Source organism: Lepus europaeus, chromosome 18, assembly GCF_033115175.1.
Source record: "Lepus europaeus isolate LE1 chromosome 18, mLepTim1.pri, whole genome shotgun sequence".
NCBI classification, from domain to species: Eukaryota; Metazoa; Chordata; class Mammalia; order Lagomorpha; family Leporidae; genus Lepus; species Lepus europaeus.
This window is the reverse complement of record NC_084844.1, coordinates 33,520,252-33,547,551: the sequence shown is the minus strand read 5'-3', so window position 1 is coordinate 33,547,551 and position 27,300 is coordinate 33,520,252. Positions and strand designations below refer to the sequence as shown.

Below are 27,300 nucleotides of genomic sequence, written 5' to 3'. Positions count from 1 at the left end.
ACCAAGGGAATGGCCTGTTTAAAAAGGAATGCCCATCAGTGTTACCATGGCAAAACTGGAAGTCTACAATGTTACCCAGCATGCCCTTGGCATTGTAAACCCTAGGGGCAAGATTCTTGCCAAGAGAAGTAACGTGCATACTGAGCATGTTAAGCACTCTAAGGGCCAAGAGAGCTTCTGAGCCGTGTGAAGGAAAATGATCAAAGAAGGAAGCCGAATAGAGAGGTACCTGAGTTCAACTAAAGCACCAGCCTGCTCCACCCAGAGAAGCCCACTTTGTCAGAACCAATGGAAAAGAGCCTGAGCTGCTGGAACTCATTCCCTAGGAATTCATGGCGTAATAAGTGTAAAAGAAAAGACCTCTGAACTGTTGAGGGAAAAAAAAAAAGAATCCAGCCTGGCCATTTTTAGTGACAGTATTTGTCGTGCTTCTATTTGGAGCCCGGACCTTTATCCATCTTTCCCATAGTAGCCTCCGTTATGTAGCCGTTTTGGATATGATACCTGTCTTTGGGAAAACAGGTATTAAGCAGATGAAATCTCCTATTTCCTCTCATCTGGGAAAAGATATGCAGAATTGAATTTCCACATCAGGAATCCTGTGATGCACCACTAAACAAATGCATAAACACTATCATAAATGCTTGCAATGAATAAAAGCACATTCATTGTCCTAGAGTCCAGTATCTATTGAAATACGAAGCATAGGACAGGATGTATTTGTTCTAGACCCTGGAGTTAAAAAGTAGCGAACACAGGCAAGGTTCCGGTCTTCCTGGACCTTACCAATTGTGCTACAAATTCCAATGCTCTATAAACAGAGATACGTGGGGACACTCGTCCCAGGCCTGGTATTAGAGCGTTCGGGCCCACTTCGGAGCCGAGGCTCCGAATCGGCTGCCCTACGCTTCTGTGGGGCTGGTGGTATCTCGAGGCCACGGCGGCCTCCAGCGGCCACACTCCGTTCCCGTGGCCCGCGCTGGGAAAGGAGGGACGACGAGCCGAGCTCCGGGACAGTCCTGTTCCCCCTCCTCTGACAGACCAGGGGGCTGCGGCTAGCTAACGGCAGTCTCCGATCCAGCTTCCCCCTCGGGTGAGAGATCTTCGCTCAGGACGGGAGGCCGAGGTCGTCCTCCGATAACACGTGAGGGTTGGAGGAACCGGGCGCCGCCACACGGAGAAGACCAAGACCGAGCATCCCCCGACTCAGCTTGCGGCTTTCTCTTTCATTCTGGCTTTAGGACCGGACGGCGGCAGCGAAACCAAAACAAGAAGCCGAGGTTCCACCGGGGTTCTATTTAAGAAGCACCCCTAGGGCGGGGCTGTCGCCGGAAGCTACTGTAAGGCCCGGGTCCCGTGATGCCCCGCCTCCAATCGCACTACCAGTAGGCGACAGGACGCCCCCACTTCCGGCCCCCGGAGCTGTAGCCAGCCCGCCCCTCCCCCATTCTTGCTGCTCTTCCATTGGCTGCCGCAGGGACGCGCTGTGATTTCCCATTGGTCGCGTTCCCTCTCCGGCGCTGCGCCTCCTCCCTCCGGGTATAGTCTTGTCTTCCGGCACCCGATAGGGCAAAGACTGGGAGGGCGTCTGCCCTTCTTGGCCAATGAGCGACGTGGAGGGTGAGGGCGGCGGCTGCGTGGTGGGGGCAGGGCGGGACTTAGTGTGGCCATTGGCCAGGACGGGTACAGGCCAGAAATACGATTGGTTAGAGCGAGGGGCGCCGCGGTGGGGTCCGAGCTGCGCGGTCTCAGCAGCTGCAGGAGACGGAAGTGGTGAGAGCGCGGCCTCGGAGGGTCGGGCGGACGCCGCCTGGGTGAGTCACCGTGCCCCGTGCACTGCCAACCTGGGAATGCAACGACCCGGTCTTGCCTGGCCCCGCCTCGGCCCCCACCGCCTTTCTCGAGTCCCGCCTTCTGTCATTCGGTGCCCCGCCTCCGAGCCTTTAGGCTCCGCCCCTAGAACCTGGGCACCTGGGCTCCCCTGCCAGCCTGGCCCGTCCCCTGGGACCAGAAAAGGAGGACCTGGAAGCCTCCGGCCACCCAGGCCTGGCCCTTGTCCCTTCTTCCCTGCCTCCTTTACCCTGCGGCTGCGCGCCAGTGGGCGGTGAGGCAGCACCTCTGGCTTGCAGCTTGCGGGCTCCCCCGTGAGGGAGGGTGGGCCGGGGAAAAGGGAACCGTGAACAAGGAGGTGGGCAGGAGCACAGATGGAGGCTTTCATTCCTGCCGCCTCCCGCGGGTCTCCGCTGCACTGCTCCTGAGCGTAGCAGGCATGAAGGAAAGTGTGAGTGAGACCTGGGCCTGGCTCCCAAGTGGGCCTCGGAGGCCCTGTTTTGAAATCCTTGTTACTTGGACCCATTTGGCAGATACTGATGCAGAAGCCTGGGGTGGCCCGATCCTGTCGCCGTTGTGTGGCCGCCTCCCCATAACCTCCACCCCACTTTTTGTCAAGTACACTCAGCAGGTCCCGTCCAACCCTGCTGCTCCCTTATCACAGGTTGTGGTCCCCTCCCTCTTGTCCTCTGCTCTGGACTCTGCCCCCAGTAAACAGGTCTGGTGGATGCTGCTCCCAGACCCAGAGGCCGGCAGAGCAGTCTTAGGGATTTGTGCATTCACCAGGGCTAAAAAGGAGCCCCAGCTGGGCAGCCCTTGTTGCTTCAGAGTTGCTGTTTTCTTCTGCTCTCCTACAAGAGACAGATTTTGGAGTGCTCTTCTCCTCTGGGGTCAGGGCACAGGATTCTTGCGTCCTGCTGCATGGTCTTGAATGGTGCTCCTTCCTGCTGCACGGCTTTGTGGCTGACTTCGCACGCTGCAGGGTCACTTGTGGCTTTCTCCCCGAGTCGCTATCATTGCCTCCACCTGGCAAGGTGACTTGGGGGGAACTGGATTCTCCGTGAGGGAGGGGAGTAAGAGTCGTAAGAAAGTTCTGGGGTACAGGTGTGGTATTTGTTGATTCTATGCTGATGTTAGTGGTGCTTTTTACATATCCACTTCTCTGTCTCCTTGTAGTGAGAAGCAGGCAGCCAGGACCCTCACCACGGTAGAATGGTGAGTACTTTCTTTCCCCAGACCGTTGTGTTTTCCATAATCCTGTGTCTGTCTCTGTGAAGTTGCCTTAACGCCTCCTGGACCTTGAGCTCCAAGCTATTCTGTTCGGTTCCTAAACAGGTTCACACAGCCCTAGGACCACAAACCTCCAGAAGTCTTTTTTGCATGTGCTCTGCCACACCTTCCCTCCCTACCTACACAGCACTGACTTTCAGCCCTTTGTAAGAGTCCCCCTTTTGCTTTCCTTGGGTCCCTGGTAAACTCTTTGTTCTTTTATTTTTAAATAAAGATTTCTTTCTTTATTTGAAAGGCAAGAGAAGTAGCAGATCTTCCATCAGCTGGTTCACTCTCCAAATGGCTGCAACAGCTAGGGCTGGGCCAGACCAAAGCCTGGATCAAGAACTGCATCCGGGTCTCCCACATGGGTGGCAGGGGCCCAAGGACTTGGGCTGTCATCCACTGCTTTCCCAGGTGCATCAACTCAATTGGAAGCGGAGTAGTCAGGACTCAACTGGCACTCCAATATGGGATACTGGCATTGCAAGTGGCAGCTTAACCCACTGTACCACAACATCAGCCTCCAGATCTCTTATGTTGTGTTCTGAGAAACTAGAGCTTCTTTATCTCAAGATCCTTGGACTTCTGGTCGGTGCCTTGACCCCTCATAGGAACTGGGTTGGGAGTGACTCTACAAAGACGGTGGCACCTCTCCAGCTGCAGGTTGCTTGTCTGGAATGTCAGCGCAGGCAACAGCTGAATGACATCTAGCAGGGTGACATCCACAAGGTGCCCAGAATGTTTCTAGGGTGGTTTTGCATGATCCAGTAAACTTTCCGTTCCTTGACTGCCCTTCATCTCAAGTTCAGGTTGACTCCTGGGAGCTAGGAGGGAGAAGCAGTGAGAGAGCTGCAGGGCCTGCCCAGACCAGCCCCTCAACCTGGCTGCATCTTATCAGTTTTCTTTCACGTGTCCCTTGTGCTTAGAAGCAGGGTAAAGAACCCAGTTGGTCAGGGATTCCCTGCCTCCCACCCTTCCTGCCATAGACATGCTGTGTATGCACATAGATCTGGTTTCTTCTTAGAAAGTCTCTGGCCCTGACCCCCACCAACTGATAGCGCCTCTCCTTCTCTTCTGTGACACCCAGAGTTGGCCTCATCTCCTTCCAAATCTGGCAGTGCCATTGCATAAAGTAAGTGCACTCCTTCTCTGTAAGCCTGAAGCTGCCCTTGTTAAAACAGGGTACAACGTATTTCTTACAGGGTCGAAAGGTCTTAGTGAGGTAATGCTGGAAACTGCTTGGCTCATAGAAAATATTTAATAAAATGTCAGGTTTTCTCCCCTTTGCACCCCCCTCCCCAAGTAAAACAAAAGCCCTGGTTTCTGAAAGTCACCAGGCACAAGGCTGGGGCTCCAAGCCAGCTCCTCTGTGATTTCTTGAGTACCTTATTCCTTGGGCCTCTCCCCAGCTCCCTCCAGCCCTTATGCCTGGGTTTCAAGTTTTGTTTTCCTACAGCTTCTGTGGCGCATAATTCCCATTCTCCTCTTTCCCAGCCTAAGAAATTCTTTCTCCAATAAGGATTTTTTTTTCTTTCCCGGAGTTCAGAGGCTGTGAAATACAGGAGACACGGGGCCAAAGGGGTAGGGCTGGGCAAGGGTGTTGGAATAAAAACCTCAGTGGATTCCCTTTGAGAAGTGAAATGACTAATAGGGCACCAAACCAATGTCCATTCCAAGGGGCAAAAAGAGCTTAATGAGGTCAAGGGCTTGGAGGACACAGATACGCAGGGTCAGGGTACGGGGTACTTTGGAAGGGATGGAGGGGGCACAGAAACAGACGGGGTGCCAAGTGAAGATAGGCAAGGAGCTCCCTCCGGGGATCCAGAGCAGACTTTTGGGAAGGCGTGGGGACGGCTGTGTGGGGAGAGGGGCGTGGGGTCGTTCATCTGAGCCTCCCCCTCTCCGGTCCAGACTCCTGAAGGGCCCTGGATGGTCCTCGGGATACCCTCCTACCCCGCCCTGGGGCTGCAGGGGGGAGGAGCCTGGGGCTGTGGGCGGGGCCCTCGTGGAGCTGCCCCACCCCTGCCTCCGCCTTCTCGTCGCCTTCCTAGCTCCCCTCCCTCGCGCGCTCGTGCGGGAGGGCGGAGCTGGGCCCGCTCCATTGTGGAGAGGAGGGGAGAGGCGCGCAGGAGCCGCGGAGAGGCCCGGCCGCCGCGGCTGCACCTGGTGGGCCCCGCAGCCGGGATGCGGCGGGTGCCCGGGACTGGCGGGCAGCGCAGCGGCTCCCGGGACATGTGCGCTGGCCCAGATCGCCCGCGACCATGAGCCTGACCGCCCGTGTCTCCTGCTCCATGCTTAGCTGCTTTGTAAGTGCCAGCCCTATTTGCGGGGGCCGGGACTCCATGCTTGCACCCGCAGCCCCGCCCAGGGCCAGCCTTTGAGATACCAAATTTCAGCCCATCCCCCCTTCCCGAAGCCCCCCTAGTCCGGTGCCAGATGTTTGGGAACAGGGAAGGCGGGCGGGTGTTAACCTTGTCTCTCTTGGACTTGCTTCATTCTTTGGGAGCTGGGGATTGTCGAAGGTCGGAGATGAAAATTCTCTGTCCCATCTTGGCCACGCAGCTGCTGCCGTGGACTGCAGATCTCCAGGCCCCGCCCTGCAGGGGTGCATCCTTTACCTCTGTCTCTCCATCTTGGTGCCCACCCTCTGTTCTCCTTTCTTGGGGATGTGAGCATAGCTCCTTGGCGGTGTGGGATGTTGAAGGGCTGGTCCTGGGATCCGCGTCCCCGTCTGCGGTCCCCTCCCCCTCCCATCACTCCATCCCTCACCTCATATGCCAGTCTTTTCTCCTTGACTGTCCCCCAGACAGCCTCTCTCTGCTCCGTCTTCCCTGCCTCTGCAGGGCTCCGTCGCTCTGCATCATTCCGGGTCTGTCCTGCTCCCCCCTCTGGCTACTGCTCCTTCCCAGCTTCCCCATCTGTCCTCTCAGATGTCCCCCCGCCCCGCCCCCGGGTGTCTGCCAGGCCTCCTCTGTCTCTGCCCTGGCTGTCCTTGCGTCTTCTGGTTCCCCTGGTTCCTCGCAGTTGCGTGGATCCCCCTCTCTCCCCTCCCTGGTGGCGGGGAGGGGAGTTGCTTCTGCTCGCTCTGGGTATTCCTTAGGAATTTCCCTCCCATCAGCAGGCAAGGCAGAATGCTTGGCAGGTGGTAGGGACTTGTCAGCATTGTGGGCCTAACAGGAAGATAAGCTCAGCTCCAACACACATCCTTCTTTGGAAAGCATCCTTGAAGGCCCTCTAGAGGCATGGGACTGAAACCTCCCCCCTCCAAGTATTCTTTGTCTCCTCACCCAGCAGAGTGCAGCTGTAGTAGCTGTCGTTGCCTGGCCCCTTCTCTCCCTGTAACCAGCTGCCGGACCTGGCTCCTTGTCCCCAGAACAGCAACCCTTCCCCACTGCCACCCCTGTCTCTCCCTGCACCGGTCCTTGTTTCTCCCCTCTCCCACTGCCGCCCCTGCCTCTCCCTGCACCGGTCCTTGTTTCTCCCCTCTCCCACTGCCGCTCCTGCCTCTCCCTGCACCGGTCCTTGTTTCTCCCCTCTCCCACTGCCGCCCCTGCCTCTCCCTGCACCGGTCCTTGTTTCTCCCCTCTCCCACTGCCGCCCCTGCCTCTCCCTGCACCGGTCCTTGTTTCTCCCCTCTCCCACTGCCGCCCCTGCCTCTCCCTGCACCGGTCCTTGTTTCTCCCCTCTCCCACTGCCGCCCCTGCCTCTCCCTGCACCGGTCCTTGTTTCTCCCCTCTCCCACTGCCGCCCCTGCCTCTCCCTGCACCGGTCCTTGTTTCTCCCCTCTCCCACTGCCGCCCCTGCCTCTCCCTGCACCGGTCCTTGTTTCTCCCCTCTCCCACTGCCGCTCCTGCCTCTCCCTGCACCGGTCCTTGTTTCTCCCCTTCCCCACTGCCGCTCCTGCCTCTCCCTGCACCGGTCCTTGTTTCTCCCCTTCCCCACTGCCGCTCCTGCCTCTCCCTGCACCGGTCCTTGTTTCTCCCCTCTCCCACTGCCGCTCCTGTCTCTCCCTGCACCGGTCCTTGTTTCTCCCCTCTCCCACTGCCGCTCCTGCCTCTCCCTGCACCGGTCCTTGTTTCTCGTGGTCCTTGCCCTTGCTCTGGCATTGACCTTTTGGTTCTGGAGGAGAGTCCCTCTTGGAGAGCCCCGGTTTCCAGTTCCTCCTCGCACCTTGCTCTTCCCCTTGGCCTCATTTCACTCTTCCCCATCTCTAACCAAGCCAGGTCTCCTTCCCCTCCTTGATAGCCAGAGCTCTTAAAAGTGTGTGTGTGGTGTCTGGATTTTATTGGCTGGGGAGGGGAGCAGAATGAGCCTGCTGGGCCAGGTGGTGACTTGGGGCTGTGGCCTCCCTGCAGGGTGAGGAAGGGCCCCCCAGCCTGGAGTACATCCAAGCCAAGGATCTGTTCCCCCCCAAGGAGCTAGTGAAGGAGGAGGAGAGTCTGCAGGTAAGGAGGATTTGAGAACCCTGGGTAGGTGGGTCTCTCTGCCAGTTACAGAAGCACCCTCCCCCTCTAAAAACAAACATCTGCAAGAGGCCCTGGTGGCGGACTCTGGCGTCTTGCTCAGTGTCTCTGGAGGGAATGGGCTCTGAGGAGCCGTGGCCCCAGGGAAGGAAAGGCAGGTTCCTGTACAGATGTTGCCTGGGGCTGTGCCCTGGGCGAGGACTCTCCTTTCCCACCCTGGTCCAGATTTCCCAGAGGGAATCCCACAGAGCAGGGGACACAGGGAGAACAAAGAGGTGACTCATTTCTGGACTGCGGGTTCCTCTACCTCCCGGCAGGTACCCTTCACCGTGCTGCAGGGTGAGGGAGTGGAGTTCCTGGGCCGGGCAGCTGATGCCCTCATTGCCATCTCTAACTACCGGCTGCATATCAAGTTCAAGGACTCTGTCATCAACGTGAGTTCCCATTTTTTCCTCCCACACTGAAGCTAGAATCCCCATGAGATGGAATTGTTCCGGTGCTCTCTGTCATTTCTACAAAACAGCTGGTATTTCCTTGTCTTTCCCCTCTGCCTCTTGCTTTCCTGCCTCATCCTCCTGGCTGTAGGTCTGTCAGTTTGTGTCTCTGGTTCATCCTCCCTTTCCCTCTCCTTCCTTTCCCTTACTCTATTGCTGTCCCTCCCAAGGGGTGCAGTGGCATTGTTGGAAGAGTACAGGCTTTGAAGTCAGGTAAACCTGGGCTCTCTTCGTGCACTGCCACTCCCCAGCTCTGTAACCTTGGTCAAGGCATCTAACCAGAAGCTTGATTTTCTTTTAAATAATAAGGAATGAAAACCCCTGCCTTGCAGGGGCATTATGAGTGTTAGTTGGGGAGTCACCTATGTAGCGGAACAAGCACAATTACCAGGCACTTTAGGAGATCCCCAGTGGGTGTTCATCACCTTTGTTACTGATGCCTCAGCAGCTACAGAAAGGGAATGGGGAGTGGTGCTGAGGCGGAGGATCTGACCTTGTGTTTGCCCTTTCCCTGAAGGTCCCCCTTCGGATGATTGACAGCGTGGAGAGCCGTGATATGTTCCAGTTGCACATTGCCTGCAAGGACTCCAAAGTGGTGAGGTGAGAACAGTGGGGCCTCCCTCTGGTCCCCTGACCCTGCGCGGGTCTTCTTGGCAGGAAGAGAGGAAGGATACTGTTTCACTTGGGAGGAAAAGGTGAAAACTGTTCCGGGTTTGGAGGTCAGTTTACTGGCCTGTGGTGTCTTGAGGTGAAAAACATGGAGCTAATGCTTAGCTTGTGGAGTACCCACAGGAGTTAAGGAGATAAGGTGTGTGAAAGCTCCTAGGACACTATCTGGCACATTATTGGGCTCATTTAATCATTCATTTAACATACTTCTATTAAGCACTTTACTCTAAGCCAGAGTATGTAAGCACTGGGCATACAGTAGGGAACAGACAGACAACCTTTCTCACCCTCTTGGAAGTTAGATCCCAGCAGGAAATAGTGAAGTATGTTGAGTGATGGTGAGTGTGAAGGGAGAAGATAAAGGAGGGAAAGGGGGTGCGGCGCGCTACAGGGGGAAGGCTGTCATCAGAGCAGCCTACAGCAGAAGGGTGGCAATTCAGTGAAGACGTAACGTTGGTGTTTGGGGGAAGAGCGTGCTACAGGGAGAGTACAGCCGGCGCAGAGGCCCTGGGGTGGGTTCCTACCTGTGCCTGCACAGTGTGGCTGCAGAGATGTGCACAGTGGCGTCGGACTGTCACGCTGTCGTAACGACCGGCTTTTACTTTGAAGGAACTGAGAAATCACTGGAGGCTCTGAGAACAGGAGCGACGTGATCTGATGAATGTTTTATAGAGTCCCTCTGGCTGCTATATCGAGAATAGATGAAAGAGAATGGGGCCCAAAGCAAAAGCAGAAACTGGGAGGCTGGTCAGGAGCGGTTGCACTGGCCCAGGTGCGAGGTTGTTGCAGGCTCTCCAGGGGCTAGCAGTCAGAATGGTGAGAACTGGTCAGGTTCTGGGTGTATTTTGGAGGTGGATGTGACAAGACCTGCTATCAGATTGGACACGCAAGAAAAAGGAGTCTGAGGTGACAGCAAGGATTATTAAAAGAGTATCCATGTCCGCGGGGGATTCGGCAGGAAAATGCACCTTGCCCTTTCCTTTGAGGAGGCTGAAGTTCAGTTGCAAAAGGAAGACTTAACATGTGGCAGTATGCTGTGCAGAAACCTCTAGTTTACCTCCCAAGCATATTAGGAATCAAGAAGGAGACTGGGGGATGGAGTAGGCCTGGGGGATGGAGTAGGCCGGGGAGGCTTTCAGGAAGAGGTGGCACTGCAGCTGTCTTCTAAGCCCCAGCGAGATGAGGCCAGGCAGAGAGGAGACGGCATCAAGCAGAGGAGAAGAAACAAGGAAGCAGAAGGCTTGTGCTGGGGAGTCACGGGAGAGAACATTTGCCCGGCAGGGTAGGGACAAGCAGTGGAGACACTCAGGGCCATGTGGTGGTGGTTGGATTTGGTACAGGAAACAGCAGGGCTTTCTTAGATGGTAACATAAGCGTGCCTCAAACCCTGGGGTTCTCAGGAAGAGAATGGTCACAAGAAATGACTTTTCTTGGCTGTTGGCCCTTGTCCCTGGTCCTCCCACCGTCTCTACTGCCCTGTCTCCTGCTTTGCAGCCTGCTCTCCTCACAGCCGTGGTTTGACCCTTATGGCCCCATGGCACGTTCACCCCTTGCCTCATCCAGGCCTGTGGCTTCTTGCCCGGCAGGTGCCACTTCTCCACTTTCAAGCAGTGCCAAGAGTGGCTGTCAAGGCTAAGCCGGGCCACAGCAAGACCTGCCAAGCCTGAGGACCTCTTTGCCTTTGCCTACCACGCCTGGTGCCTGGGGCTGACTGAGGAGGACCAACATACCCACCTGTGTCAGCCAGGTGAGACCAGGCTGTTTTCTTTTTGAGGCTGTTTCTTACCCCTTCTTTCTCATTCCTGTTCCACCCCTGGACCTTGGTGTTCTGGGACACTAACTGGCTGAGGACTGTGTTGCAGGAGAGCACATACGATGTCGGCAGGAGGCGGAGCTTGCGAGGATGGGCTTTGACCTGCAGAACGTCTGGAGGGTCTCACATATCAACAGCAACTACAAGTAAGAGGGCAGAGGCCAGGGGACCCACATACCAACGTAGACCCAAACCAAAACACAGCTCCTGGATCTGTGAGGCATAAGGGAGCCCAGCCCTCTTGCCTCCAAGCCAGACCCATGGGTTTGTTGTTATGTATCTTAGACCTGGTTTGGTGACCCCTGGTCTCTTCTCAGATTATGCCCTAGTTACCCCCAGAAGCTGCTGGTTCCTGTGTGGATCACAGATAAAGAGCTGGAGAATGTGGCTTCCTTCCGCTCCTGGAAACGGATCCCTGTGGTTGTGTATAGGTAAGGCAGTGGGGAATTGGAAGTAGGGAGGCTGTTTTTAATTCAGTAAGGAAAATCAAAATGGGACATTATTGATAGCCTCGTGGACTGGGAATTGACATCCTATGAGGACGTGACTATGAAATAATTTTCTTTTAAAGATTTATTTATTTGAAAGGCAGAACAACAAGGAGAGAGGAAGTGAATATGAAATAATTTTTTAAAAAACATTTTATTTGTTTGAAAGGCAGAACAACAAGGAGAGAGGAAGTGACTATAAAATAATTTTAAAAATATTTATTTGTTTGAAAAGCTGAGCAACAGAGAGGAAGAGACACAGAGAGAGATCTTCAGTCTGCTGGTTCGTTCCCAAAATGCCTACAATAGCCAGGGGTAGGCAAGGCTGAAGCCAGGAGGTGACAGCTCCATTTGCATCTCTCACATGAGTCTTAGGAGCCCAAGTACTTGGACTGTCATCTGCTGTCTTCCCAGGCACGTTAGCAGGAGGCTGGATCAGAAACACAGAGTAGGACTTGAACTTCAGTATGGAACTTGGGCATCCCAAACTGTGGCTTAACCTGCTGTACCACAAAGTCCATTCCTGAAATAATTTTAAAAGAAACACTGGCCGGCGCCGTGGCTTAACAGGCTAATCTTCCGCCTTGCGGCGCCGGCACACTGGGTTCTAGTCCTGGTCTGGGCGCTGGATTCTATCCCGGTTGCCCCTCTTCCAGGCCAGCTCTCTGCTATGGCCCGGGAAGGCAGTGGAGGATGGCCCAAGTGCTTGGGCCCTGCACCCGCATGGGAGACCAGGAGAAGCACCTGGCTCCTGGCTTCGGATCAGCACGATGCGCTGGCCGCAGCGGCCATTGGAGGGTGAACCAACGGCAAAAAGGAAGACCTTTCTCTCTGTCTCTCCTCTCTCACTATCCACTTTGCCTGTCCAAAAAAAAAAAAAAGAAAGAAACACTGCCTCAATTCTTTCTTCTAAGGACATGAATAAAAGGAATTGGCAAACTGGCCTACAGATCATATCCAGCCTACAGCCTGTGTTAGGTACTGCCTATAAACTATGAGTAGTTTATGCATTTTTAAAATATTTATTTATTTATTTACTTGAGGCAGAATGACAGAGGGAGAGACAGAGAGCGAGACAGATTGATCTTCTATTTGTTGGTTCATTCCCCAAATGCCCACAACAGCCAAGTCTGGACCAGGCTGAAGCTGGGAGCCAGCGACTTCACCCTGGTCTCCCACATGGGTGGCAGGGACCCAAGTATTTGAGCTAACATCCACCACCTTCCCAGGTGCATTAGCAGGGAGGGTGATCAGAAATGGAGTAAGTGGGACTCAAACTGGCACTCTGATTTGGGAAGCAGTATTGTAGGAAGCCCACTGTTGCTATAATGCCTGTCCCAGTTTTTACGTTGTTTTTTTTTTTTTAATTAATTTATTTATTTGAAAGTCAGAGTTACACAGAGAGGGGAGAGGCAGAGAGAGAGAGGTCTTCCATCTGCTGGTTCACTCCCCAAATGGCCGCAATAGCCAGAGCTGCGCCGATCCAAAGCCAGGAGCTGGGAGCTTCTTCCAAGTCTCCCACACTGGTGCAAGGGCCTAAGGACTTGGGCCATCTTCTGGTTTTCCAGGCCACAGCAGAGAGGTGGATTGGAAGTGGAGCAGCCAGTACTCGAACCAGTGACCCTATGGGATGCCGGCACTGCAGGCGGTGGTTTTACCTGCTATGCCACAGTGCCAGCCCCCAGTTTTTACATTTAAAAATATTTATTTATTTATTTGAAAAATAAATAGAGAGCGAGATCTTTCATCCACTGGTTCACTCCACAAATGGCCACAATGGTCAGAACTGGGCTGATCTGAAGCCAGGAGCCAGGAACTTCTTCCACATCTCCCTCCCATGTGGGTGCAGGGGGTCTCAAGCATTTGGGCTGTCTTCTGCTGATTTCCCAGGCCATTAGCAGGGAGCTGGATTGGGAGTGGAGCAGCTGGCACTCAAACTGGTACCCACATGGGATGCTAGCGCTGCAGGTGGTGGCTTTATCTGCTATACCACAGCACTGGCCTCAATTTGCATTTTTGAAGTGTCATTTACAAAAAAGACACAACAGAGGCTAGTTGTAACTTACAAGGCTGACAATTTATTATCTGATTCCTTACTGAAAAAAATTTGCCAACCTCTACTCAGGAACATTGTAGCTAAAACAGAGCAAGGAAATCATAATCATCAGATTTGGAATTGTTCGTGATCTTGGCTCAGGCCTTGTTCGCCTGCTGGCTGGCTGCACCTGGAACAGGTGCTATGCAGCTTGCTGAGTCAGGATCACCTTGGGACTACAGCGCCCATTTGAGGAGGTGTGTGTGGTGGTGCTTTGTAAACTGTAAAGCCCTCTAGAGATGTTAGGGCTTTTGGTTGCTATTCTTATGGCTGGAGGAGTAGGCAGCCCCTACTGGCTCTGAGGACCTGACTGTGGCCTCCTGGGCTCTCCAGGATAGGCCTCTAGAGGCTTTGAATGCCAAGGGCATTGTGGTTTCTTCTGTTTTGTCAGACACCTGCGCAATGGCGCTGCCATTGCCCGCTGCAGCCAGCCTGAGATCAGCTGGTGGGGCTGGCGCAATGCTGATGATGAATACCTGGTCACGTCCATTGCTAAAGCCTGTGCCCTGGACCCAGGGACAAGAGCCCCTGGGGGCTCCCTCAGCACAGGGAATAATGATGCCAGCGAGGCGTGTGACGCTGACTTCGGTAAGTCTGGGTGATGCTAGCCCCCCAGGGAGCAGCACCCCCTCCCACCCCCTTGGCCTCATTGGCTCCCAGGGAGTCCACGAGAGAGACTGGGACAATGACAACACATGGGGTGCCTGGGTCCCTGCCTTTTAGGGGTTTGTGGGTTTGGGGGGATCTCATTGCATGTTCCTCTCGAATGAAAGTGAGTGCCACAGGGTCAGGATGTGGCTGGGCAGCTGGCTGACCAGGGTCTTCCTCCTGCTGTGCATGTAGATTCCTCTCTGACTGCGTGCTCTGGGGTGGAGAGCACAGCGGCCCCTCAGAAGCTGCTGATCCTGGATGCGCGATCCTACACAGCGGCAGTGGCCAACCGGGCCAAGGGAGGCGGTTGTGAGTGTGAAGGTATTGCTGTGAGCCCAGTGTCTGTGGCTGACCTGAGCTCGGGGCGGCTTTGGTGAGGGGGTTGGGGGAGGCTTATGTCACAGAAAGAATCAATCAAACTTGGTTTGGAATTAGGAGTCTGCACTTATTAGCTATGAATGTGTTTAAGTTGTTTAATCTGTCAAAGCTTTCTCTTCTCATCTGTGAAATGAGATACCTTACAAAATTGTTAGGATGATTAAAGGCTGCATATACAGAGACACTGGCACAGAGCAGCTGCCATCTTCAGTAGTGTCTCTTTTATCCGAGACGCCCAGTGGACGCCCGGCACCGCAGATACTACTGATCTGTATGTGTATATGCACTATATTTTTTTCCCATGCATACATAATTGTGGTAAAGTTATTCAGACACAGTAAGAGATTAACAACAATTACAGCAATATGCTGTAAAAAGTGTTTTTTTCCTTAAACTTATGGTTTATTTCTAGAATTTTCCATTCAGTGTTTTTGTACTGGGGTTCATCATGGGTAGTTGAAACCGTGGAAAGCAAAACCACAAATAAGGGAGGGACTCCTGAATTGAGAATTTACTGTTCTTTGTAGCAGTATTATTATCATGTGTCATTAATATTGTTTTCACTACTAGTATTTGGCACCTGAGTATCCAGAGATGAAAGTGTGACTTGGATTTCGAGAGTGTATTTAGTTCTCATGAGGAGGTTTCTGCCCTGTCAGGGAAGCTTTGTCCATTAGGACAGCTCTTGTGCTAAATGCCAGTTTGCAGGACAGCCTTTTATGGTACACTCTTCCTCTCATGTCTACAGAGTACTACCCCAACTGTGAGGTTGTGTTTATGGGAATGGCCAACATCCATGCCATCCGGAACAGTTTCCAATACCTCCGGGCTGTGTGTAGCCAGATGCCAGATCCCAGCAAGTAGGTGTTCCCTGCTCTGAATCCATCATGCCTCCACTCTCATCCCTTACATAGTACTCCTTGTGCTTGGAAGATTGAATCAGGAGATGGGGGATGTGGAGGCACAGGAGACCCGAGAGCCTGGGTAGAGTTGGGTACAGTGGGCCAGTTCCCAGAACACTCCTTCCACTTCTCAGCCAACACCTTGGCACAGTCAAAGAACATTGGATCCCTTTTGTTTGGATCCGTTGTCCTACTCAAAGAACACAGAGAACTGGGGAGAGCAAGTGGATAAATGTGCACATGATGCTTTGCAGCTCTTCTGTTGAGCCTGAGAAGTGTTTATCTGCCTTGGTGCTGTCTTTCCTACCTTCCTGCTAGACAGTCCTTGACAGAACGGCAATGGGTTGGACCTCTTAGTTTCAGCCCTTGCTGCAGACATTGTTGGGTGCAGATGGCTGTGAGTGGTGGAGAGACCTGTGGCCTCAACACCACCAGTGACAGACTTGATTTCTGCTCTTATGTAGCTGGTTGTCGGCGCTGGAGAGTACCAAATGGCTGCAGCATTTGTCGGTGATGCTTAAAGCAGCTGTGCTGGTGGCTAATACAGTGGACCGAGAAGGCCGGCCTGTGCTGGTACACTGCTCAGATGGCTGGGACCGCACACCACAGATTGTGGCCCTGGCCAAAATATTGCTGGACCCGTATTACAGGACACTGGAGGTATTTAGATGGGAAAGAACAGAGGGAATGGGGTTGTGGGGAGATGCTGGGCCCTTTGGATGTGTCTTGGAACTCTCATTAGAGGACCTTGGTGGCTTTGGGTCCTCTCCTGTTCTTTGAAGCAGCCAGCTTCCCACGTTGAGCAGTCTCCTTGGGACTGGCACACCAGCCTCTCCAGAGAGGCCCTGAGGTTGGACTGCTTCCTTTCTGTAGGGCTTTCAGGTGTTAGTGGAGTCTGACTGGCTGGATTTTGGGCACAAGTTTGGAGATCGCTGTGGCCATCAGGAGAATGCAGAGGACCAAAACGAACAATGCCCAGTGTTCCTCCAGTGGCTCGATTCTGTTCATCAGTTGCTTAAGCAGTTCCCCTGCATGTTTGAGTTTAACGAAGCATTCCTGGTAAGTACTAAAGTCTTTGACTGGGGCGGGGGTCAAGGTGAAGCCAAGGCCCCAGGTGCGAGCTGTCTCTGCCCTTTAGGTAAAACTGGTGCAGCACACGTACTCTTGCCTCTATGGCACGTTCCTGGCCAACAACCCCTGTGAGCGAGAGAAACGCAACATCTACAAGCGGACCTGCTCTGTGTGGGCTCTCCTGCGAGCCGGCAATAAGAACTTCCATAATTTCCTCTACACACCTGGCTCGGACGTGGTAAGTGCCAGGCCCGTTCCTGTAGCTTCTGCTAGAAACCTGCAGGGAGAAAAGGCTGAGTCGGTGGGGAGAAGGTAGAGCCAAAGGCTGAGGGAAGGACCGGGGATCAGGAACGTCCGACCAAACGCTCGTCTCGGCTGCTTCCCCTAGGTCCTGCATCCTGTTTGTCACGTGCGGGCCCTGCACCTCTGGACAGCTGTGTACCTGCCAGCATCATCTCCATGCACACTTGGGGAGGAAAACATGGATCTTTACCTTTCCCCAGTGACCCAAAGCCAGGAGTTTTCTGGCCGCTCTCTGGACAGGTAAGAGGGGCCCTTCTTGCTTTTGAGAGATCCTGTCTTCTGGAAGGGCAGTGCAGCTTCCTATCTTGTCTGAATTTTGTTTGTTCTTTGATGAGATACTTGTAAGCAACTTGCAGAGTTGAAGGAGAAACCTGGCTCATGACTCAAAGCCAGTCTGTGGTGTACTGGGTGTGTTTTCAAGGTCCTCTGTTAAGATAAGGTTGATCACCCTCTCTTGCGGAGTTGCCATCACCCCGTGTGATAGACTCAGGCAGGCATGAGGAGAACAAAGAAGAAAGGACTGTTTCAGGAAGGTTCATGGGAATGGTGGTGTGTTTTTGTTCACTGATACAGGCATGGGGAACCTGTTGTCTAGCAGCAGCCTTCGCCACATCCAACATGAGCTTCCAGCAGCACCTGGCTCTCAGGGAACTGGGTTCCCAGAAGGGGCATAGCCTTTACATTATCCCCTCAAAAAAAAAGCCAGAGTTTAAAGACATAAAATTAAAGTTTCCTTCTGGCTGTGTGTTTGAGGGGAAGTGAATTGGGGGCTGTTGAGTTTTAAGTGTTCTTTACTACAAAAACTCCTTCCTCGTGATCCTTGTCCCCGTAGCTGTGCACTGTCAGCGCTTCCATGTATGTCCTTCTAGGTGCTTACGTATACGTAGCTACACTCTTACATTCTCCTTACAAAAATGTTTTTAAAAACACAAAACCAGAATTTTTCATGTAGTATTCTGAAAAATGTTTTTCCCACTTTGTATTAGGCTGTTTCCCTATAAAAACATATAACATATAAGCATATAAAGTTACTTTATTGTTTTTGGCATAGTAGTCCAAACTTGAGGTGTATCGTAATTAAACAGCTGGTTTTCTGTTGATCATTAGGTAATTTCCTTTTTTAAAAATCATTACAGAGTACTTTAGTGATTATTCATGCATATATGCAAAATACATACAATATAAACCATCTAAATCATTTTTTAAAATATATTTATTTATTTGAGAGGTAGAGTGACAGAAAGGGAGAGACAGAGACAGAGATCTTCCATCCACTGGTTTGTTCCCCCAAAATCCCGTATCATCCAGGGCTGGGCCAGGCTGAAGCCAGGAGCCAAGAACTCCATTCTAGTATCCCGCGTGAGTGACAGGTATCCAAGTACTTGAGTTGTCACTGGCTGCCTCTCATGGTGTGCATCATCAGAAAGCTGGATTGGAAGCAGAGGAGCCAGGACTTGACCAGGCATTCCAGGATGCCATAATATGGGATGTAGGCATCCCAAGTGGTATCTTAACCTGCTGTGCCCAACGCCCACCCATCAAGACACTTTTAGGCTGTTTGATAAGACCCAGGACAATGCTAAGTCAGCATTTAAGTGATACGGTTGTGTGAGATTCAGAGCTGTTAAAAGAAATGATATGTTTTTAAAAGAATAATTTGGTGTCTTAGGAAATTTTCATGAGGGACCTGGCAGGAACCGTGGCTTTTTTGTGTCCCAGGTAGCTGTCCCAGGGCCTGGCACATAATTCACACTTTGGTAAAACTTTAAACAGATAAGTGGATGGAATAAAGAGAGTTGTGGGCTTGGTAACACGGTTAATGGAGAGGGGTCCAAATGAATGAATGAAATTCATGAGAAATAGTTTTTTGTTTTGTTTTGTTTTAAGCCTATCTGGAGCCGGTAGGGGTGAGAAGGAACAATTTTGAGGAATAGAAAGAATACAGGACAGTGCATTGAGGGCTTTAAACATTGCAGTGGAGAGTTTACTTTGATTCTGTTGTCCATAGGAAGTCACTGTGACCTGCTTACAGGGAGCTCTTTGGAGAGCTAACCTATGAGCAGGGCAGTTGGATGCCTAGAGCCCAGCCAGCATTCTTCTGGTGATTGAGATGTGAGGGGAAGGGTTCCTGGAAATGAGACAAGATGCGGACACATTACAGAAAAGGCATTCACAGGCTACTCATTGATTCAGAGTTGAAAGGTTGAAGAGAAAACTGAAGAAGACACAAAGTCTTTGTTCTAGTCCCAAGTGTTTGAGCTCAAAAACTAGGAGAATGTTAGTACCACCAGTAGACACTGAATAGTTTAGCAGATAAGCCAATTTGGGGAGAAAGGAGGAGATACAAAGTTGAAACATTAGCTGATGGCAGAGAGCAGGCATGTTATATGCAGCTCAAGATGGAGAGCTGGATTTAGAGAAATAAATAGTGTCAAGATTTTAAAGGAATTAGTTTCTGTAACATCTGACTCACCTTTGGTTCTACCTTTCCCAAGGCTCTCTTTCTTCCTCTTCCATTAAAGTTCAATACCTTCCTCTGTGCCCAACTCAAATCCTTCCCTCTCTGTGTAGCCTTCTTTGACCACCCTCACGGGAAGAGCTGAGCCCACCTTTGTCACATGTAGGTTTGCTAGTGTTTGCTATTTTAATCTGAGTGAAGAATGCATAGGCACTCCATTCTTCCTTTTACTTCTTTTTGTATGTTTGAACGTTTCCATAATGTAAAGTTTCAAAAAAAAAAAGAAAGAAAATGACTGTGATACTTTAAAAAGATGCCTGGGTTTCACTCTTGGCCATTCTCATTTAGTAGGTCATGGATGGGCCCTGGAAGATCCACAAAAGCTCCTGATGTCCACCAAATATTGAACCCCATTGGTCTGTTTTGCTCAGTGGGCATATAGTAGAGGCAGTTGATGTCGTTAAATTTAAGCTCATTCATTCTCCAAGTCATTTGCTTGATACTGTACTAGGTACTAGGGATTCAAATAAGATATAGTCGGCTATAGAAGCGCTTTAGTAGAGGGAGAGAAACAGAGAACAGTAAGGGCAATAATGTGTCCCAGGAAACACTGAACAGTGTGTTTTGGTGCAGATTATTTTGTTCCATCTTCTTGATGGCTATAAGAGGAGGCTTAGAGAAGTTAAGGTCACACAGCTCAAATGTTGCCAAGCTGGGATTCTGACCCAGACCCTGGGACTCCAGAGACTCAAGTCAAAAGTAATCATAAAAGTGAAATCAAACATCAAATGTATTTAAGACACTTATTATAAAATAAATTTCAAAGAGCAAGTACCCAAAATGAGCTATAATTGTAACAGCCTTTGGGGGATTTTTCTGTATGGGCTGAACGAGAAGTTACTCTGAAAATAGGAGGCCAATGAAGCCTCATCTGTTTCCTGTTGAATTTCCCTGAATATTTTGTGCTTTCTCGAAAGTGTCTGTTCCCCACTGGGTGTGGAGAGTGAGTGCCCAAGACCAGGGAAAGTTTCCATGGGGCCTTGGGAGTTGGAGGAGCACCCTGCTGCTAAGTGACTGGAAAAGCTGTGTTGAGCATGCCTGAGTGTAGTCCTAATACATTTGTGGCTAATTGGTCTGTGGTTGGTTGCCTGTATTTGGAATCCTCATAACATCTCTAAAAGGTAGGACCTACTATTTCATAAAGAAGGAAACCAAGTATCTGAGAAGTTAAATGACTATTTTGTAGTCATAGCTAATCAGTATTAGAGCAAATATTGTCTACCTCCAAAACCCATCTTCTATCTTTCTCACTGTGATAGAGGCACTGGGATATTAGGTGTGAGGTTCAAGTATAGACCTGGCTGGAACAATAGATTGAGGAAGCATCAGTTTTTGGGCAGTTGAAACCATGGAGTGGTTGACCTTGCCTAGGGAGATTGTATATGTTAAGCACTGGCAAAAGCTGAGAACATACTGTAGGTTCTTGAGAACAGGGTCTGTTTTTTTGTTTTGTTTTGTTTTTTTTGCCAAGTAGACTTTGCAACAACATTGGTATTTGTAATCTTAAATGTCATTATTTCTTGTGATCTCTAGCTTTGATTGGAGGAAGCACCTGTTTCCTGACTTGGAGGTGCTGTGTTTGTCATTCCAGATTGCCTAAAACCAGATCCATGGATGATCTTCTTTCTGCTTGTGACACAAGCAGCCCCCTGACTCGCACATCCAGTGACCCTAACCTGAACAACCACTGTCAGGAGGTCAGAGTAGGCCTGGAGCCCTGGCATGGCAGTCCTGAAGGATCAGAGACAACTTGCATGGAATCTGGGGTAGAAAGTCCTCAGCAGACTGCAGGAGAAACGGGCCTTCCTCCCCCTCTGCCCAACAGCCAGAAAGATTACTTGAGCAATAAACCTTTCAAGAGTCACAAAAGCTGTTCTCTAAATTATAAACTGCTTACTACCACATTGACCCGGGAAGTGAAGAGCAACACCTCTGATCCTGAGATCAAAGTCCTGGAAGAGATTAAGGCACCTGCTCAGGACCCTCCCACCCAGGATGAGCTGGGTAGGACTTTGGACGGCTCAAGAGAGCCACCTGAACATTGTCCTGAAGCAGAAGCTGTTAGTGTACTCTCAAAGGTCATCTCTAGCAGATGCGATGGAATTTGTGATCTTCCTGAGTCTTCGCAGGACTCCCTTACGGGTGCCCCTCAACAGACCCTGCTAGATTCTGGGCCAGATGTGCCCTCTAGATGTATCCTGGATCACAGCCTGAGCACTTGCCACAACCCACCGAGTGCTGCCTGCCAAGCTCCTCTGGGACAAAGCGCTGACTTCCTCAGCCAAGCCCCTGCAGCATCGGGGGTGGGTGTCACTCATCAGGAACAGCCCATTTCTGTGCCAGATCTGATCCATGCGGAGGAAGACACTGGCAAAAGAGGAAATAATAGGAACGGACAGTTATTAGAAAATCCTCGCTTTGGAAAAATGCCATTGGAATTGGCCCGAAAGCCAATTTCCCAGAGCCAGATCAGTGAGTTCTCTTTTCTAGGGTCCAACTGGGACAGTTTCCAAGGGATGGTTACTTCATTCCCAAGTGGGGAGTCCACCCCTCGGCGGCTGCTTTCCTATGGCTGTTGCAGCAAGAGGTCAGGCAGTAAGCAGACACGGGCATCAGGGCCCTGCTTTGGCGGCCAGTGGGCTCAGAGAGAAGGTGTGAAGTCACCAGTCTGTTCTAGTCATTCCAATGGACACTGTACTGGCCCAGGAGGAAAACATAACCGAATGTGGTGGTCTGGTTACCCAAAGCAAGTCTCCAGCACGAAGCCTGTCCCGCTGAGCTGCCCTTCTCCAGTCCCTCCGCTCTACTTGGATGATGACGGACTGCCCTTTCCCACTGACGTAATCCAGCACAGGTTGCGACAGATCGAAGCGGGATACAAGCAAGAGGTAGAACAGTTACGTCGACAGGTGCGTGAGCTTCAGATGAGGCTGGATATCCGTCACTGCTGTGTCCCTCCAGCAGAGCCCCCAGTGGATTATGAGGACGACTTTGTAAGTATTCACCGCTGCCCTCCCTCCCTCCCTTCATTGATGCTGTCAGCCAGTCTTGCAACCACTCAACATTCGTTCATTAGGAACCTGCCATGTGCCACTGGGTTAGGTGCTTGGGCTATAGGATGCAAGATAAGTAAATGATTGGAAGGATGTTCTTAAGTGGTAGGATTGAAGGGGGTATCAGGTATTGGGGAACTGGAGTAGAATGAAAGGTCAAGGAAGGGTTTTCCGTGGAGATAATGCTGGAGTTGAGTGCTGAAAAATTTGTGAGGTAGACAGTGAAAAGGAAGCATGAAGGTAATAGGTACCCTGAAAAAAAGGGTGGTGTAAATGTGTGTTGGCTTGCATACACACTTGTGCTGGGACTATGAAGGAGAGTTGGGTAGTGTGGTAGGGGGTGACATCAGAGAAGTTGAAGGGGTTTGGAAGGGTCAGCTTGAATGCCCCTCTTGTTTAGATTTTATACTCAAGGCAATACAATTTTATACCAGTGAGTACCATCAGATTTATTTATATGTATAAATTAATTTGAAAGGCAGAGTGACACACAGAGAGAGTTAGAAACAGAGAGAGAGGGGTCTTCCATCTTTTGGTTTGCTTCCCACATGGCTGCAATGGCTGGGGTTGGGCCAGGCTGAAACCAGAAGCCAGGAACCACATGGGTGGCAGGAACTCAAGCAGTTGAACTGTTACCTGCTGCTTCCCAGGCACATTAGCAAAAGAAGAAGCAGTCAGGACTTGAACCAGTGCTCATATATGGGATGTGGGCATCACAAGGGGTAGCTTCACCCTTTGTTCCACAATACCAGCCCCAGATTTGTATTTTAAGGAGACTATAGGGGCTGGTACTGTGGTATAGCAGGTAAAGCCACTGCCTGGGTCTCTGGTATTCCATATGGGTGCTGGTTCAAGTCACAGCTGCTCCACTTCCGATCCAGCTCCCTGCTATTGCGCCTGGGAAAGCAGCAGAAGATGGCCCAAATAACTACATGGGAGACCCAAAAGAAGTTCCTGGCTCCTGACTTTGGATTGTCCCAGATCTGGCCATTGCCACCATATGGGAAGTGAACCAGCAGATGGAAGATCTCTTTCTGTCTCCCTTTCTCCCTCCCATTCTGTAACTCTACCTCTCAAATAAATAAATCTTAAAATAACAAAAACAAAAACTAGCAGTGTAGAAAATGGATGAGGCAGTTGAGAACCAGGTTGGGAGGCTGGTTAGGACATTTTGGAATAAACGGAGTGAGAGATGATGAGGGGCATCTAGACTGTGCTGTGTTGGGTAGCCTCAAGTTCTGGCATCGCAGTCCTGGGGGAGCTTCTTGGAGCCATTTCTTCCCCATACTATCTTGCTGTTTACATAGCAAGAATGCCAGTTTGTCTTCTGTTAAGGCATTCTCACTTGCCTGCTGTCCACTTCTCTGCTGATGGAATGGAAAGGGCTAATAACTTCTTATATTTCAGGCAATGCATTGGCAAAGGTACAGATAATGAATATTTTAGGTCTTATAGGCCATACAGTGCCTCAGCTACTGTTATAGTGCAGAAGCAGCCATACATGATATGTAAATGAACGCTACTGTGTTCCAGCAAAACTTGAAGTTAGGGGCTAGATTTGGCCTATGGGCCATAGTTTGCCAGCTCCTGGTTTAGAACTTAACAAAAGGGGCCAGCGAGGTGATGTAGTGGGTAAAGCTGCTGCTTGTGACACTGGCATCCTATAGGGGTGCTGGTTTGAGACCTGGCTGCTCCACTTCTAATCCAGCTCCCTGCTAATGCACCTGGGAAAGCAGTGGAAGATGGCCTAAGTGCTTGGGCCCCTGCACCCACCTGGGAGACCTGGATGAAGCACCTGGCTCCTGGCTTCAGCCTGGCTCAGCCCTGGCTGTTGCGGCCACTTGGGAAGTGAACAAACCAGTGGATGGAAGATCTTCTGCTCCCTGCCCCAGCCCCATAACACTGCCTTTCAAATAAATAATAAATAAATCTTAAAAGAAAAAACAAAACAACAAGAGAGACTTTCTACACTGTAGTATAACATATTAAGAACATGGAGCTGAAGCCAGAATATTAACTTCAGAGACCACCTTTACTACTTAGCAGCTCTTAGCTTTCTCTGCAGCTGGGTTTTTTTATTTATAAAATGGGGACAATAGTAGTATACATGCTGAGGCTCTGGGGAGGTGTTATATCAGTTCATGCATGTAATGCCCTTAGAACAATATCTGACACGTAGTAAACGGTATTAGCAGTGATGAGGTTGATGATGACGTCTGCCTTCTCTCTAGACATGTTTGAAGGAGTCAGATGGTAGTGATACCGAAGATTTTGGCTCTGATCACAGTGAAGACTGCCTTTCAGAAGCAAGCTGGGAACCTGTTGATAAGAAAGAGACCGAGGTACTTCCAGGCAAATATGTGATGGGTACTTATGTGAGCTCAGAGATGAGTGACAGGCTGTAGACTGAGCTCTCCCCCAGATGAGTGTCATCTTTATAGGCAAGTAGTAGCCAGTTTGCAAAATTAGTCTTGTCATTTTTCCCCTGAGATGTTTTCCTTGTTGCAGTGTTGTGCTTCTACCTTGTTGACACGGACCTGGCATTTTTCCTTGTGCCTTCTATTAGGTGACTCGCTGGGTTCCAGACCATATGGCATCCCACTGCTATAACTGTGACTGTGAGTTCTGGTTGGCCAAACGAAGACACCACTGCAGGTGAGATATTTTGTATGATTTAGTAAGATTCATAAAGCAGTGCTGTAGGTATGTACAGAACTGAAGTGCATTGACCTGAAAATAGAGACCTCTTCATGTGAGCTATCTTGTTTGCTCCCAACCCTTTTCTCCATTTACTCATGGAAAGCTTTTGAGATCCTCAGTCGTTCTTAGGAGATTGGCATTTCTGATGAACTCTTCCCTCTTTGTGCTTTGGCAGAAATTGTGGGAATGTATTTTGTGCTGAATGCTGCCACCTGAAGCTGCCCATTCCTGATCAACAACTCTATGACCCAGTTCTCGTCTGTAACTCATGTCACGAACACATTCAAGCATCTCGTGCCAGGGAACTCATGAGCCAACATCTGAAGAAACCCATCGCTACAGCTTCCAGTTGAATGCCAGAGGAGATGACCTATCCAATTTTAGCAGGTTTGAAGGGAGGATTGCTTCAGGTGTAGTTTGGAAGGTTCTCTGATGTGTGGCTCATGGATTCAGAGCTCAAAGATAGCATCTTGAGAAATCCTCCTTGGTACCATGAGCCTGGAGCGGAAGAATTGCAATTTCACGGGAGGTCCTCTACGGGTGAGGCCCTCACTTTGGGGTAATGGTCCTGATCCAGACCCAGAGTCTGGGAGCTTAACGTTGAGTTGGTGACTCCAGCTTCTTTCTCCCAGGAGTCACAAGATGATGATCTCATAGATACCGCCTGGTGCAAAGTGCCCCAAACAGCAATAGAAAGGCATATGTATAACAAAACTCCAAGTGGTAACCAGACCCACCCTCCACCTTGACAAAAGCAGACTATACTCTACAAGACAGGAATTCCTATCCTCTTTGAGATGAACTGTATCTCGTCCCTCTGTGCTCTGTGTCTGTGCATGAAGGCTCAGTCTTTAGAGGCGCTCCCTCTAGTTGCATTCGTACTGTCTTTCTGTGGAGTTTGGTTTAAAGACTGGTTCGGCAAGTGGAGGTTTCGATGTATCTTTCACTTGGTTCATCAGCCAGCGTCAGTGATTATTCGGTGTAGGGGGACAGTTCTAGGGAGTGAAACATGAGGGAAAAAACTCTGCTGATGATCAGTCCAGGCCAAGGTCATTTCCTCTGAGCTGTGAAGGTAGGCGTCTCTGTTACCCAGTGGCAGCTTTTGAGGTATGCACTGTGAAGAATGAGAAGGGAAAAGCAAAAGTTACCCTTGTGAAATATCTTCTGATTGTGCCCTCCCCTTTGCACCTGACTTTTCCTAGTTGTCCTGGTGCTAACACAGGAGCTACACCTTGATCCTCTCCTGGCATGAAGATAAAGCTAAGGTTTTTGTTGTTACTGTTTCATGGCCCACTTCCCCCTTGTTGTCTTTCCCTTGGCTGCTGCCGCCTCTGGGTCACACTGCTTCTTATCCTGAACACTTGACACCTTAAGGGTAGAATTTAGTGTTTGGTTTTTACCTCCTAGAATATGCTGTTTGGCATGTGAGGGTTTCAGTCCAAATGCTGCTGTCTTTTTCTGTGCACTTAACAATGGAACCCAAATAGAAGAGAATAAAGCCTTGATACCAAAATTGGGAGAGAAAATGTGTCCATTTGGACCAAACTTTTTTTTTTTCAATCTAATTATGTACCCATGGCACTTAACCAAAAGACAGAGTTGATATAGCCATGTACTGTGGTTGGGACAGATACAGTCTCCTTGGCCTATAATGAAACCACTAGAACATCCTTTATACATTTTCCTTAATTCATTTGTGTATAAAAGGCAAATTACATTTAAACTTATCCTATTTTAAAATTATGGTAGTGAGCTTTCTCATTGCTACTTTCATGTTGCATTCTAGAAAAAAACCTTTTCGTTCATTCCAAAATAACTAGGATCTGCATTTAGAACAAGAATTGTTATTTGTCCTGACCTTTTCCTCAGTCCTACAGAGAAGCATCTGTGCTTCTTTTATACTTGCCATGGATGTAACCTAAAAAGTTTTGGCATATTTAGGTCAGCCTGGGAGAACTTTTTTTTTTTTTTTTCCATTTAAATGGAGTTGAATAATGATTTTATGTCTGGGAGATTCCTGAGATCATTGTAAAAGTAAACTATTTCTTGTCTCTGATACAGAAACTTTTTTTTCAATCATTAAAATGTACTGCCAGTTGTGAGTGGCTTTTGAATTACCTTGACTTTGCACTTCACTCTGCCTGTTTTCAGGGGGAGTAGGATTGGTAGCAATTGGGAAGCTGTATCTGTCTACTGTGTGTGGCTGTTTTGAGGGTCTGTCCCATCAGTGAATGAACTGCATGGCCTTGGAGAGAGACTCTGGGTTCTTGGCTCAGATTTGTTCATCAAATACTCCTTTCAGAGCTGTTGTGGGTGTGACATGATGTGGCCAAAAATCCAAACTGTGCAGTTGCGTTGTGACAAACATGCAATGTGCTGTAAAAACTCAATACAGTTGAAATAAAATCTCTATATTAGTGCTGCTTTGTTGGGTCTTTTTATTTTAATTTCTAAGAAAACTTGACTCATTGTTCTTTGAACATGAGAAAGGACTATTACAACATTATACCCCGTATCCCTTCTTCCCAACACTAAGGTTTTTTTTTAAAGGCCCCCCCCCCCTTTTTTTTTAGCACAGCTTCTATTAGATTCTTATTTAT

The 27,300-nt window shown here is 50.2% G+C and overlaps 1 protein-coding gene across 6 annotated transcripts; it reads left to right on the top strand.

The window, feature by feature from the left end:
• The first annotated feature begins 1,747 nt into the window (after positions 1-1,747).
• Positions 1,748-27,124, top strand: MTMR4 (myotubularin related protein 4). 6 transcript variants are annotated; one of them, XM_062215696.1, is made up of 20 exons: positions 1,751-1,814; positions 3,007-3,045; positions 3,356-3,516; positions 7,458-7,547; positions 7,883-7,999; positions 8,577-8,659; positions 10,315-10,475; positions 10,591-10,687; positions 10,859-10,972; positions 13,516-13,712; positions 13,968-14,096; positions 14,902-15,013; positions 15,520-15,715; positions 15,929-16,114; positions 16,194-16,364; positions 16,515-16,669; positions 20,539-21,940; positions 24,232-24,342; positions 24,567-24,655; positions 24,876-27,124. In XM_062215696.1, the coding sequence occupies exons 3-20, from the start codon at positions 3,400-3,402 to the stop codon at positions 25,051-25,053; spliced, it is 3,705 nt and encodes a 1,234-aa protein (XP_062071680.1). In that variant the 5' UTR covers positions 1,751-1,814; positions 3,007-3,045; positions 3,356-3,399; the 3' UTR covers positions 25,054-27,124. The 6 variants fall into 6 exon arrangements, with proteins under 6 accessions (XP_062071682.1, XP_062071680.1, XP_062071685.1 ...); XM_062215698.1 differs by lacking the exon at positions 3,356-3,516 and having other exon boundaries at positions 1,748-1,814; XM_062215701.1 differs by lacking the exons at positions 1,751-1,814; positions 3,356-3,516 and adding an exon at positions 2,086-2,104.
• The last annotated feature ends 176 nt before the right edge of the window (positions 27,125-27,300 follow it).